Raw genomic sequence first — 15470 nt, 5'->3', positions numbered from 1 at the left:
TATATGACCATTTATATTTTATAATAAAAATGTATCTTTTTATCTGGTGTTAAATATCCTGTATCAAGATTTATGGATAATTTATACATATAAAAAAATACAGCATGTTTTTAATTAAATTTTACTCTCAATAAAATAATTAATTATTTTTAATTTAATATTAATTTTTATATTTATTTTTATTCAATAAGGTATTTTGTTTAAAAATTAATATATTTTTAAATGAAAAAACTGCAGTATACAGATAGATTGGACCACGAGAGTATTGAGCAGGATGAATTAAAATAAAATGTATTCACCAAAAAACCAAAAAAAAATTACAATGTGATAGCTTTTTCTTTCCACTGTCAAAAGTCTCAACGGATTACCTGACACACCATATCACGCACAGCTCACAGCAACACAGCGCGGACACCAGCGTAATTAAATTAGCCAGATTTAAGGTGTGCGTTGAGGTCCGTGTTTTGAAGGTTGCGTTTAGCATGTTACGCTCGCCATTTTCCAATGCGATGACCTCACAGAACGTCTTGTCTCTGACTGCAAGAGGGTGGGAGGTGTACTGAAGACTGAGAAACCAACAGCGGGGGAGATAGAGAAAGAAAGATGGGAAAATCTACTTCCTGCTTCAAATTAATCACATGCGGCGGGGATGCGGCGGACGGCAACGACGATTACCAAGTGTCCGAGGTGAGCTTTCTGATTGCATCTGGGCTTTTTCATTATTTCGAAGTACTAGGTTAGACTTCTTCTGATCGGAGGTTGCTTGTGGTAAATTATGGAACTTGCCTCTTTCCTGCTTCCTGCATTGATGGATTAGTAGTTTCTGGGTGGATTCGGTTCGTGTTTTCGGATTCATGTGTTTAATGCATTCTGCTGCATGAGATGCCATCCATCTTGCATCATGAATGGCCATTGTCGGTTTTTGGGCAGCCTAATTAGCAGGAAAGGAACGTGGTAGAAATTTTCCTTTCTTGTGCATGTGAATGCAAACAAGTCTACCGTTTAAGGGGTTATATCGAGTTTTTGATGAAATGAAACTAATGAAGTGTTTGTTCTTTTTTTCTTACTCAAAAATAAGTTAATGTTGGGGAGCTGTTGACTCTACCTGGTGGTAATTTTGCTTTTCAATTCTTCGAGGTCATTTTTCTGTATTTGGGAAATTTGCGACTGGATTGCTTAGATTACTGAAACTATTATTTCCAAAGCCACATGACGACGCGACACCTAAATCAAATCTTATTGTTTTGACGTAATTTATGGGCATGTAAAATTTTAAAACTTCTCGAGACATATGGCTCTTGACATTGGTTGCCTATCTTAGGATCCGGTGGATTTTTTTCTTTGGTTGGACCGGTCGGATGTAAATTACGTGCAAGATTTTGGGATCCATGGCATGAGGTGGATAGTGTTTTTATTGGAAAAAAAGTTTGGCAGCGCATACTACATGTAGATCAAATAACCGCGTCTTGCACCCGTGGAACTTTTATTGGATAAGTGAGAGATTGAGTGGGAAACCTTGTTATTATGAAAGGACACAAGACTTGATCATTTATGACATAACAATTAGCATATCTTAAAAGTTGATTATATAAATATAGGACAAGACTTATGTATTAAGCCTTATATATTTAATATACTTTTATCCAATCAAATCAAAACATGTGAATTTTAATGTGTTAATAATACAAATAACATGAAGTTGTTATGGAATGAATAATTTATAAATGTTTTTGATTTAATTGAAAACTAGCACCTTAAATATATAAGGCTTTTTTCCGTAAATATAATATAAGAGCATGATTTTTACGAGGAATTGATTTCTGGAAACTGGGGGAATCGATTGGAATGGAGACACCGTTCTTATTTTTAGTGTATAGTTGTGTTAGAAATCAAATTGTATCCCATCCCTTTCTTTTGTTTAAAACATGTTCTCAGTACAGACATGAAGGGTAGTTTTGATCAAATCAAAATTAATTGGAGGAGTGAAAACAAATCATTGCTAATTTTAGATTGTCTATATTTATCATGTTCACCCCATTGCAAGGGAATGTTGATTCTGCTCTGAGAAATCAAGGGCTTCAAATAGGAACATCAGTCCAATACTTATTTTGCTTCGAACCTAGGAATTCTCATTGTTTAAAAATGTAACTAGGAAGACAGTCAATGCCCGTTGTGCATCATGAATTGGGATTTTGCTTCATATATAAGTGCGTGCACACATTTGAACATATTTCATATTTGTAAGTAGCTGTGGGAAGAGATTGAAGTTTTATAAACTCTCTAGCTTGCTGATATGTAGGGAATCAAGTTGCCTTTCACCAGTGATTTATTTATTTATTTTTCCAGATCAAAGATTCAAGTGACAAACGAGGTTGGAGTTTCCGAAAAAAATCTGCAAGGCATCGTGTGCTTAGCAATGCTGTAATTACAGACACCCCTTCCAGAGCAAATAAGGAGAGTTCAGAATGTACTAATGTCAATTTCCAACCATCAACCGAAACTATAATTGCTGAGAAGAGCCATACAACAAATTGCCCTGATGAGAAACCCCCATTATCATCTGTGGCAAACTCACAATTATCTGAAACAGTTGTCACTGAAACTGAGAGTAAGGTGGATGTGAATCCACCGGAGCCTGTGGTTATCACCATCCAAGCTGCCATCAGAGGGTTCATGGTATGTTTTCATGAGTATACTATTCCTAAATCTCACAAGCAAGTTACGACTGTAACTGCTGTATTGCATATACCTATTTCCTTTCGGGTTCTTTCAGGCTCAGGGAGCTTTGCTAAAGCTTAGGAATGTGGTGAAGTTGCAAGCTGCTGTTCGTGGGCATTTGGTTAGAAGGCATGCTGTAGGAACCCTGCGTTGTGTTCAAGCCATAGTTAAATTGCAACTCCTCGTGCGAGCTCGTCATGCACAGCAGTTGCATCAAGATAAGCATGGCAAAATTAATGGCTCAGAAATTTTGGTAAGCTATTTAAAATTGCTGATTACGAGATACCTTACTTGATGGTCCAATCAATTCAATTACATACTTGATGGCTACTAATTTAATGCTATCATCCTATGCTGAAGTTTGTGGGGCTGGTTTTGTGTTTATGTTGATCATTATATCACTAGATTTCATAGTTTGGCTTGGGGGATCAAGATTTTGCTTGGATGTTCAAACGCTTAAGCGTTGCTAATGTCTTACTCATTACTTTTTAGTGTTCATCTTGAATCTGTCTCTTTACCATGAGCAATCTGAGATGAATTCAACATTCCTATTCAGAATAATGAAAATTTGTTGTCAGTCCTGCTTTATGTCTACAATTCTGTTGTTATAGGAGTTGATAATGTGGTGATAGATGAAGTTGTCAGGTGAAAGGTAGAGTCATAAAACTACAAAAGGTCTGAAACAGTTCAACCCCTTGAGTACAAAGCTGTCATTCCAACTTTTTGTATTAATCAAGCTAAAAATATAAAGCCTGGGAAGTCAAGTAGTCACAAAAAGTTTGTTGTGTTTTCTTGCCAAAATCATGCCTCTTTGCTCTTGCTTGATAGCTTGGTTCTAATGACCTGAAACTCTTATTGCTTGAGGTTGCTATATTTTTATCGTCAAGGATATCCTTTATTAGATTTGTATTCTGGGCTATTTGTATGCTGCAAGCCCTGCCCTAAGTGCAACCATTATTTTTTATGGTTTAGGGTAATGGAAATCACGTGAGTGAGTCAAGTGTGAAGTCCACTTCCATAGAGAAACTGCTGAGCAATAGGTTTGCTCATCAGGTATTTGTGCCAGTTCAATTGCATAATGTATGTTGTCCCACATTTATTGATTATGCTAAATTTTTTTCTCTTTTTCTACCTTAAAGCTGTTGAAATCCACACCAAAAGACAAACCAATCCATGTCAAATGCGATCCTTCCAAAGCTGATTCTGCTTGGAAATGGTTGGAGAGATGGATGTCTGTTTCCTCATTGGATTCTGCAGAGTCTAAAATAACAAGTTCAGTGGTGGAGCTATCAGACAACAACGAATCTAGCACTTCTGTGTTTCAATTGGAAACCGGGCTTCAGTCTGAAGTTTTTTGTCAGTCAGATGACTCAAAGATTACTGCTGAGGACTCTGTTGTGCCTTCAGAGGTTGAAGAGAAGGTGACTACTTATGATACTGGAAACTTAAGCTTTGAAGCAACCCATTCTATGTCTCTTGCCAAAGATGATTTGGAGCAGGCTCAGCCTGAAATGACAATTACTTTTGATGCTAAAGTAACCTCAGAAGACATTGATTCTCACCAAAATAAAATGGTGGCATCAGATGCAAATTCTCCTCAGGAGCTTAGTTCTCTTCCTGAGAAACCTGAAATTGACAGTGAACAGCCCGAAAGATCTATGAAAAGATTTGCCTCTGAGCAACTAGAGACTGAAGGAACCAAACTTGGGTATGCATCAAGAAAGGCTAGCAATCCAACTTTTATTGCTGCACAGTCAAAATTTGAAGAGCTGAGTACAATGGCAAATTCAAGTAAGTCAAGCAGTTTGTCCAATAAAGATGCAACAGTTGAAGCACATGTGGACCCCATTTCTGTTGGCACAGACAGTGCATTTAGGTCAAAAGAGTTCTTGTTGGACAATTCTGCTCGCCTTCCTTTCAGGATTGGTGGCTCTGAATGTGGTACTGAACTCTCTATTTCTTCCACGCTTGATTCGCCAGACATATCTGAGATTGGGGCTACAGAAAATGAACCTGAAGCCAAGGATTTATCAGAAGGGCTTTGTAATTCTGACAATGCGATAAATCATGAGGATGTGGCCAATGTTTTTTGTACCACTCCAGCTTGTGACTTACCCAGATCTGCACTGGATCGGCCTGAGGCTGCGAATGACAAAGATGTCAGTAGCAAATCAGTACATTCAGCAGTAGTTGTTGATTCCAAAGAGCCAGCTCTTGAGTCTGAGAAAAACATATCTGATCTGCAAAGAGAACAGGTGGAGTCTGCTGTGCAAGATCTCAGAACATCTCCCGAAGCTTCACCCAGAAGCCATGTGACTGTCCCTGAATCTCAAGGAACACCTTCAAGTCAGGTGTCAGTGAAACCTATAGAGAGAAAACCTGAGAAGACTGGATCTGGATCAACGAGTAGACAAAAGCTTCTATCAGCTGGTAAAAAATCACCTGCGAATGCAACGCCTGATTCAGGATCTAGAGGTAGTAGGGAACAGCTGCCTAAAGATCAGGGGAGTGGGAAGAGGCGCAATTCATTTGGCTCAGCAAAACCTGATCACGTTAATCAAGAATCAAGAGATAATGGTAACAATAGTTCCCTTCCTCATTTCATGCAAGCCACAGAATCTGCCAGGGCCAAGATCGATGCTAATAATTCTCCACGATCAAGTCCAGACTTTCATGACCGTGAGGTGCATGTTAAGAAGAGACACTCCTTGCCTGGTGCAAGTGCAACTGGTAGACAGGTTTCTCCACGCATCCAGCGCTCAATTTCTCAGGCACAGCAGGGTTCGAAAGGACAAGGTTTGCATTCTCCTCGTGGTATTATCTTAAATTCTGATGCCTAGAGAATTTTCTTTGGTTCTATTTTTAGTTTTTTTTTTCATTATAAAACATACATACTTCCTGTTCTTGTTATGAAGATAATTCAACATATGATTTTGACTTTTATGGGCTTCATTTGCATGTATGGATTTGCTATCACATATGTGACTATGGTTGACTTTTGAAACTTATACAGTGAACCTGAATTTTCACCCCCCTTATTCCCAACCGAAGATTAACGTAGTTGCCACATTCAAACGGGGACTGAGAAAGTATTTCTTTTGTTACCATGCTCAGTGACTTTTTATTTATTTCTAGCATTAAGTCTGTTGATAAGCCTATACTGAATGAGGTGTTGATTATTATGACAAGGTTGAGTTTGTAACCATTCTATAGTTGCCAAGTTATTTACTAGTTTTTTGATGGAGACTTGATAGTATGGGATACCAAGTCCCACATTGAGCAGTATGAGATGCTCAATAGGGTATATAAGTGGGTTGGTTCTCCTACTTTAACAGCTAACTTTTAGGGTAGGGTTTCCCATAACCTATCAATTGGTGTCAGAGTCTCATTGTTGGCGGTTTCGGAGAGGGCTACCTACAGAGGATTATGATTGGAAGGAGATCGAATTGAGTGTTGTGGAGTGTAGCTGTCGGGATGTCAACTTTCTATGGGAGGCCAATTGATGGAGACTTGGTAGTATGGGATACCAAGTCTCATATTGAGTAGTATTGGATGCTCAATGGGGTATATAAATGTGTTGGTAGCTTTTGGGATAAGATTCCCCATCCCACTTAGGTACCTATCATTTTCCCACTGGAATGCGAGTAATATATGCATTACTTGCTTGTTAATCGGTAAGGGCTTTTACCTTCGAAAAGTATATTGTTTGTCTTCTAAATGCATTGTCCATCTTGCAAGATTCAGCAATGAGAAGTATAATGATTTTGCTTCATGAAGTGATCTGCTAATGAACCACTTAAATTATGCTTCTCAGAGAGGAAGTGGCAGAGGTGAATTGGCAGCTGAAGTGTGCTGACGTGCCTCTACAGTAGTAGACGTGAAAGACCAATTTGGAGTTTCTGATTTCACTTTGTTCATTCTCTGAGGGATAGCTGCTCAGTTTTATTTGCCGGGATTTTTTACACCCTTGAGGTTTTTTAACTTCTTCTGTATTCTTTGCCTCCCCTCCCTGCTCCCCCCAAATTTGAAGGTGGCCAGTTGGACTGAAGGATTCGTCTGGGAACATACATAAATACAAGTGAAGTGAGTGAGGCCTATTCAGTTATTTGTACATTGTTGCTCGCATTACTGCTTAGTTTTATTTTTTCATACCCAGTGAGTGGGAATCGATTTGTAAGTTTCTGGCTACAACTGTGTGTGATATAAGTTTGTTTGTTTTAAATTGCTTTGCCTGCTCAGTCATGGTGGGCGATACCGAGTTTGTTGGAATTAGTTGGATGGATTGACACGACCGAGATTCTTAGTTTTTTTTTTTTTTTTTTAAATTCTGAATTTGACGGGCAGCGTCACGGCTCGCTTGAATCTTTAACTTGGAGGTGTAGCGGTTTTTGGGTGGCTGGTAAACTAGCTCGAGGAACGACTTGGCTAATATGTACGTACATATGTAAGTATGTTTATGTATGCATTTTGGGTCACAGACAGATGAGGTGGGTTGCGTGACTGATGAATCTATGAAATTGAAGATTAATTTTTATTTGGTCAACAATTTAAATTAGGATTATACTGATAGGAAAAACCTAGAAAACAACAAATTACCTTTTTTTTTCTGTGTTAATAATTATAGGTAAATGTATAAATTTAATCACGAATTATTTTCTGAAGAGTATTTGATAGTTTATATCATTGAGTGGTGTAAAATAAATCATTAATTGTTTAAAATGTAGCACCTAGCACTTATCGTTAAATTTGACCAAACAGATGTTACTTTCTCCCTCTCTTCACATCGCATGTTATTTCTTTGGTGTGTAGCCTATTCTAATCCTTCATGAGGTGATTTCTGGTGACTAAAGAAGCGATTTTTGATGGGGAAAGGAAGAACGCATGGTGTGGAAACTTTTGATAAAGCGCGTTCGATGATACTCCTTTTCATTAGCTTTACCAAACAAGCATCATAGGTTGTGATTTTTGTCAATGCGCGAGGTGATTTCCAATGAGGAAAGAAAGATTGAGTTGCATTGAAATTTTGAATGAAGCGCTAGGTAAGTGAAAGGGGTGGAAGAATGCTGCTCTTTGGTGTAGAAGGGAATTAATCATAGACTTGACCACCCTCGACTCAATCTTGGATCCTCGAAGACCTGGCCATCCCCAATTTGTTCTTCCTTTGGCTAGATTTCATGATCATTACTCAGTGTACTAGTACATAGTTAGTGAATTCCACTTCAATCTATTGCAGTTGGACTCTTTCTTGTGGTTCAATTCTTGTTTTTTATCTCTATGATTCTCGACTGATTTTTAAACCTCTAACCATCTTCACTTTTATTGTCATAGCTCTGTTTGAGTTGAATTTCTTTATTCTTGAATTTGAGGAAGTTTGAATTCATTTGAAGTGAAAGAAGATCTTTAACACATTCGACTCAATATTCACAAAATCATAGGTTCTTTTTCTAATTCTAGTTTTTCATTTTAAGTTTGTGCTAGATTTGTTCTTTTTCTTAAGTTTGTACTGGACTTAGTAAAATAGATCTTACTGGACTACTCTTGCTACTTGTTGATCTATAGGATTTCATGGTTTTCCTAGACCATAAATTTCATTTGAATTTATCTAAATTGGAGGACTTAATTCCTTTAATCTGGTTTAATTTTGGTGTCCCTGGTGGTTTGTCTCTCTGAAATCTCTACTATTATTTGCTCCGATGACTGTAACAACTTATGATCAAGCTTCTTTGTGGCTCGCTGCTTATCCCCTTTCTCAACTTCATTTGGACTCTTTTTCCCCTCTCTCAATCAGATCTCCATTGTGCTTTTCATTTGGCCATGGGAGACAACAACGATGGTGAAGAGAAGAGATTGGTTCGATATTAGAAGGTTGGGGAAGAGATGGATGGTGTGAAAATTTGTGGGTTCCACAGACATAATAAACAGACATTGGATAAAATGGACAGAAGGTTGTGGCTGCTTTGTTTTCTATAATTGATGACTTTTTTTTTTTTGGCACAATCTTATGGCACAAGCTAACTAGTACTCTTTAAAAAATAATTCATGACTAAATTTGCATATTTATCCAATAACTATTTTCAACATTAACAATTCATGCAATATAGAAATGGATATAAAATTAGTGTGATGTATTTAAGTTAAACTTGTAAATAATATTGGGTATGACTTTGAAAACCTGATTTATATTTAAAAAATATATTTTTTAAATTTTAACGTCCACGACAAACTAAAATTATGATGATAAGAGGAAAAAAGGTCCTTTTTAACTTTTTCCAAAGAAATAAGTTCCTTTTGACTAAAAGGGAGAAGGCAAGGCTCTACACAAAATAAGATATGCATAATGTATTAATATCATGTTTTTATTGGTCCGAATAGCATGGTATACCGATTTATCTAAAATTTTCTCTTAATGCTATGCCTTTTCATATTGATTTTTTTAGGCAATTTATAATTGTAATTGTCAGCCTGGAGAAATTTATAATTGTCATCAATCTATACATAATGAGATAATTAATACGTGAAATATAATATGGATGGTTTATATAAAAAAAAAAGGTTGACAAAAATATATTAGGTTAAAATATATTTTTAATCTTTTAATTTTATATAAAATTTTAATTTAGCTCTTAATTTTATAAGTATATTTTTAATCCTTTAGTTCAAATATCGTTAATTTTAAATAATTATTTTTTCATCAATCACTATTTTTAAAAAAATTAAACTTAATAAGTTAATATTTAAAATTACTTTGTCAATATTTAAAAGTTTAATATAAAATATTTTTGTGATAAAATTAACGGTATAAGAGTTAAATAACTAAAAATGTAACATCTCAATTTAAATTTTAATAGTTAATTTGGGTTAATAGAAATTTAAAAAAAATATTTAGAGTTAAAAAATTAGTAAGAGATGATTATTAAATCTAATTTAGGATATAATTCTAAAAAAAAATTTAAAAGAAATTTAAAAAAATAAATAAAAAAAATAAATAAATAAATATTATTAAATTATTATTATAATAAAAAAAAGGGAAAACGTATTAAAAAAAAAGGGGGAAAGAAGAAGAAGAACAAATTGCTTTCAGCGCGTCATGATTACATAAAAAAAAAGGGGGAGAGAGAGGAAAGAAGAAATAATATTAAAAAAATGTAGGACCGCTGAATTTTTATAAAACTCACCCGTTTCCTTTCATTTCTTCAATTCTTTTCCTGCGCGTGAGCTGAGGCGAAGAGAAATGAGTTGCCAGTGCAAATATCTAAATTTTTAAGGTAAGAGTTTTTAATAGGATATTTAGAGTGTGATTTTAAACTTTTCAAGACTAAGTAAGTGTTCTAAAAATTTTTCTTAATCATCCTTCTTCTTTGGTTTCTGAGTTTGTAGTGGTAGAAAATTTAATATCTGGAAGAGGGATGAATTTATGTTGAATAAATATGATTTTTGAGGTTGTCAGTAGTATAATAAATGTTCTAGAGTATAAATTTATTGATGATCTTTGAATCTGTGGCTTATGGATCAAATTCTAAACTAGATCTGAAAATATATGTTGATTTATTGAGGTTTAGATGATTATTTGGGATGAGAAATGAATTATTGTGGTTATAGGATTATGATTCTAAGCTAGAGACTCAATTTTTAATTTTTGGGTATTTTAGGTACGAATTTATGAAATAAAAAGAAAATTTTGATAATAGAAATTAGTTTAGAAGTTGATTTTTAGATTATTAATGTTTATTGATAATTAAAAGAGGAGTTAAAAATTTTACTTAATAGTATTAACTATAGATTTGTATTAAAATTGAGATTAGGAATTATGTTATATTTTTAATTCTATTATTAGAATTATTTTATTAGTTTCAAAAATTGAAACTAATATTTATAAATAATATGTTATTTTGTAGATTGTATTACTGGTGAAGATTGTGGTGAGAGAGAAATTTTAAGAAATAATTTATTGAAAAAGCCACAAGGTAACCATGCTTTTAATTTGTGATTAGTGTTACTTCATGTTAATTGGGTGATTATTGAGAAAATTATAAATTTTGTAATATTGTATAATTGTACAATATTATTATAAATTTGTTTGATTATTGTGGGAGGTGTTGGGAGACTTGCTATTATTGTTGTATTTATGTGCCACGTGGTACGCCCTTATTGAAGCTCAATAGGTGGCTTGTAAGGGCTCGGGCTAATCTACCTTTGGCCGGGTAATTTAGCACCGAGTGAGGGCTACGGCTTGAGGTTAATGGAGGGATATAAGGATGGTTGTTTGTGTATATTGTAATATTTCATATATTTGTTGGAATTATATTATTTTTAATTCTCACTTAGTAAGCACACACTTAACTGTTTGTATACACTATCATAAATTGGCTTTGGTTACTGGGACTTTTGAGTCTCATTATGTGGTTAACAATTTTCAGGAGAAGAGCCACGAGTACACGTGGAGGAGTCCCAGAGGTTTAGTGGTATAGATCCACTGTCTCTTTTGGGTATTTAATTTATGATTTATAATGTGTTATATTGCCAATATTAGGGCTTTTTTGTTTATTGTCAATTATATGAATATATAAATGTAATCATGCCTTTCAAACTATTTCTATTTTTGGTACAATTTAGATGACTGTAATTTTAATATTTGGTTTACTTTGGATTGGTTAAAATGGCATGATTATAAGGCCAAATAACTGACTTGTGTTAAAAATTGACTAAATTACTTATTTTACTTATTGGGAGTATAAGGATGGACAAATGTGATTTAGTTTACTTGTTGGGAGTATAAGGATGGACAAATGTGATTTAGTCTAATGGCATGTGGGAGGTAAAAATTTATCTGAAATGCTATAGTGTGTGAGTTGAAGCCAATTATAAAATATTTTATATTAAAATTATTGATATAAAAATGTGTTGGGTGGCTGTAACCCAACTATGGTTGAGTTAAATTATTTAAAAAAAAATTTGGTGTGTTACAGAAAATATACTTTATAAAATTAAAATATTAAAAAAAATTTTATATAAAATTAATGGATAAAATGTATACTTTAGCTAATAAATTAATATTAGCAAAAAAAATGTAGGGACTTGAGTCATTTATTTGTAGATTTAAACTCATTTGTTTAAAAGGATTCATTCATCTTTATAAAATGGCATATTAATTTAAGATTAAATTATAAATAATTTTTAGATAATTTAAAGATTTTATTAAAAAAATTATTCTGTTAAAATTTTATAATAAGTTGAAATTATTTTATTTAATTATAATAATAAAAATATTATTAATTATTTCTTTTTATTTTTATGTCTTTTTTGTGGACCTCTGTTTTATAAGAAATGATTTATTATTTAATTATTTTAAAATTTAATGATATGTTATTACATCTCTACAATTTTTGTGAAACCATTTCCTCCTTATCGTATCAGATTAACAATTTTATAGAATCATCTCCTCTCCCTCGCATTAGATTTGTATCAGACTATTTTTAAAATATATTCAAATAGTTTTTAAAGTAATAAAAAATCTACTCTTTTTTTTTCAAATTCTGATTATTTTAAAAATTTTTAAAAAATATAAAAAATTTAATTTTTTTTAAAATAATAAGTAATTTTTTCATGAAATATTTAAACAATTTCTCCTTAATTATACATAAATTACATCTAAAAATAAAAAACGTATCACAAGTATTTGGATTATTCATTCATATGGTTTATACATAATCACACATTAAAATAAATTAAACATGTCACAAATATTAGGGTTATTCATGTGGTTTATTTGTGTGAGGAGAGATGAAAGACAAAAAAATGACAAAAAAAATTCTATGTACTCCTCTGATAAAAAATATAAGATATTTTTAATCTTTTAATGTGTAATTATTATCATTTTTTAAAATATTCGTATTAAAAATAACTTTATATTTATTATAGGGTGTTTAATGAGAGTAATTATAAAAAAATAAAATTAATTTAAAAATAATAATTATTTTATTAAAAATAATATTTAATAAAAAATATTTTATATTTTTAAACGAAAAGAATATCCTCCTTGTATTCAAAACTCACAAGTTGCATGCCAGAGACACATAATGCACAAATAATAAATGGTACGCTTTATATATAGTACTTGTGTGCAATACTGCAATATATAGGCCCCATCATCTAACAAATAATATGATAAAATTGTGACAATGAATTAAGACCAACTAAAATAAAAATAAAATTAAAGAGTTGAAATTGAAAAATATAGTAATGGTTGATCTTCAATTTTATTTAAAAAAAAAAAAAACAATTTCTATTCTTTGGGCTCCCTTGGTACTTCGTACAGGCGGGTTCAAGAGAGATGGTAGCAAGTAGCAACAAAAGTCAGGGTTCTCTGATTCTCTCCCAAGTTCGTCCTGGGACACAAACCGTAGTTCAAAAGGGAGGCCGTGAGCAGCGATAGATACGGTGTCAGGGTGGATAACTCATATGTGGTGTCTGACTAGGCTTCACTCTTGAGCTTTGCCACCGTACCAAATCTCTTCTTAAATCTTTTCTTAGATTGCAATAGTGAAGCAGAAAAACGATTTTTATGCTTAATATGCGTTGTTTACACAAATCGAAAAGAGTTTCGTGGGCCTCAGATTTAGATCTTGTCAGGTAATAATTCTATTTCAGTAACGAAATCCAACATGGGTCAACTAATGGGCGTAAAAATAATTCGAGTGGTTAACATTCAAGAATCAGCTGTTTAATCCCTAAATTACGATTTGTTGTTTACTATCTTGGATTGATCATTTTGCACGTTTTATCACTATGATAATAGTATGCGTATGATTTCATGCCTTAGAAATATCCTCTTGGGGTGATGCTAATGTCAAGGCCATATCTTCCTCTGGAATAGATTGATGAGTGGATTCTACTTCCAACCCCCTTGCTTTACCCGGTAAAATGAAGTCTTTTCGCCCACAAGAAACCTTCTGTGTTTAAGGGGTGATTGACTAGTTTCTCTGAAGGATTATTGCGTCGTTAGAATTGGCAATTAAAGTTAGCATCAAGTAGGAGGACATGTTGTTTTAGGATAGCATATATTTAAAGTAATAATAAGTTCCTCTGTTGTGAAAAATTCCATACTAAGAGCTGGTTTTACATGAAGAAATGCAGTGCGCCTTAGCTTGTATTCATAATTGTGACCCTAATTGATAGCAAGGGTACTTGAATGACATGTGAGAGAAAGTAAGTATATCATTGTGCCAATGAATCTGACATGAAGGAATATAAAAGAATTGTGAAGATGATCATGAATGTGGAGTAAATGTCTACTAGATTCTTCAAGAGGGAAGATATAATAGATGCAATGGGGATGTTGTGACAGCTCAAGTACCTACAAAATTTTAACTAGTAGAATAAACTGCTTGATGTGATATTTGTGCTTGACAAATAGTCTATTTTCAATACAACAACAATAATAAGCTTTATCCTACTAGGTGGGTCAGTTACATGGATTATATGATGCCATTATATTCTTTCATTTATTAAGCTTTTAGAAATATTGTTAATTAAAAGGTCTCACTCAACAACCTCCAAAAGTGTTCTTTTTAGTGTTCCTTTGCCCTTTTTGACAAGGCTCAAAATCACTTGTTCCACTCTCCTCACAGGTGCCTCTCGTAGTCTTTTTTGTACATGTCTAAACCCATCAAACGTCTACCATTTTCCTTCAATAGGTGCCACAACTCATTTTTTCTTAAACTGTGAGGCCCTAAAGAAATATTTCCTAATCTGCTTTGATTTGTTAAGCTAACTTGATAAATATAGTTGAATGCTAAGGTACCCAGAAGACTCATATCCAGGGTAAAAAATCTACGCAAATTACTGACAGAACTTAAGTAATTTTAGATATTTGAAATGGAAAAGGAATATATCAAGGGAGGGTGAAATGAGCTGTCACCTGCACGATTAAGTTTTCTTCTTATTTCCCTCATGTATTGTAGTTTACATTTTTCATGGTTTATTGCCATTTATGATGCATATGGACTCGTTCCTTTTGGCATTATTGCAGAGAATAGATAATTATGTTTGACAGTAGTTGCCTCCGCAAAGTTATATTATGTTATTGCTTTAACTCAGTGTTGCTGTTACCCAATGTAGCCTTATACTTATTGCAATACACGTGTTTCCGGTGGCTGTGAATTAGGAATACCTTTTCTTTTCTGGATTAGATCTTTTGTGGTTTAAAGGACTTGAATGGTTTTTCTCATTGCTAGCTCCTCCAGATGTAATGTCCAGCGACTGTTCAACTCATTTTGGCAGTAGTTCGAAACTTCCAGCATGCAGTGATATTGATGCCCCCCCTCAGGACATTTAGTGGTTTATTATGGACCTAGTTTAAAATTTTTAAATATTTCTTGCAACCTGATATTAAAGTTCTTTGTGAAAACATTTCCCTGTAACTTGAAATAGTAATTGTTCCTAGACTTTTTTCTTGATCAGGCATGAGTCTCAAACTAGGACCACCAAGCTGTAAGCTCAGTTCGTCAGGAAATTGCCCTTGTGTTACTTTTATATATTGCCCTTCAAACCTACGATTAAGTTTTCTTCTTATTTCCTCAAGCTGTTTTCTCACTGCCCTTGTGTTACTTTGTCTGTTATCCTTTATGGCCATATTTATTATCAGTTCGTCCAGTATGAAGTTTGTGTCCAATATATAAAAGTGATTGCAAAATTTTGGTTTGCTTTTTTTTCCATGTTTTACCCCAGTACAATGGCAGTTTTCTCGTTAGGAA

The 15470-nt window shown here is 33.5% G+C and overlaps 1 protein-coding gene across 3 annotated transcripts; it reads left to right on the top strand.

The window, feature by feature from the left end:
• Positions 1–358: 358 nt before the first annotated feature.
• LOC129302891 (protein IQ-DOMAIN 32) lies at positions 359–7013 on the top strand. Of its 3 annotated transcripts, none has more exons than XM_054941790.1 (6): positions 359–687; positions 2347–2676; positions 2774–2971; positions 3691–3771; positions 3858–5532; positions 6533–7013. In XM_054941790.1, the coding sequence occupies exons 1-6, from the start codon at positions 604–606 to the stop codon at positions 6550–6552; spliced, it is 2388 nt and encodes a 795-aa protein (XP_054797765.1). In that variant the 5' UTR covers positions 359–603; the 3' UTR covers positions 6553–7013. The 3 variants fall into 3 exon arrangements, with proteins under 3 accessions (XP_054797765.1, XP_054797768.1, XP_054797767.1); XM_054941792.1 differs by having other exon boundaries at positions 365–687; positions 3858–5514; XM_054941793.1 differs by lacking the exon at positions 3691–3771.
• The last annotated feature ends 8457 nt before the right edge of the window (positions 7014–15470 follow it).

Source organism: Prosopis cineraria, unplaced genomic scaffold, assembly GCF_029017545.1.
Source record: "Prosopis cineraria cultivar Desert tree isolate PC_DT_omini unplaced genomic scaffold, ASM2901754v1 PC2, whole genome shotgun sequence".
Lineage (NCBI taxonomy): Eukaryota > Viridiplantae > Streptophyta > Magnoliopsida > Fabales > Fabaceae > Prosopis > Prosopis cineraria.
The sequence above is the reverse complement of the archived record's forward strand: the minus strand, read 5'-3'. Positions and strand labels throughout refer to the sequence as shown.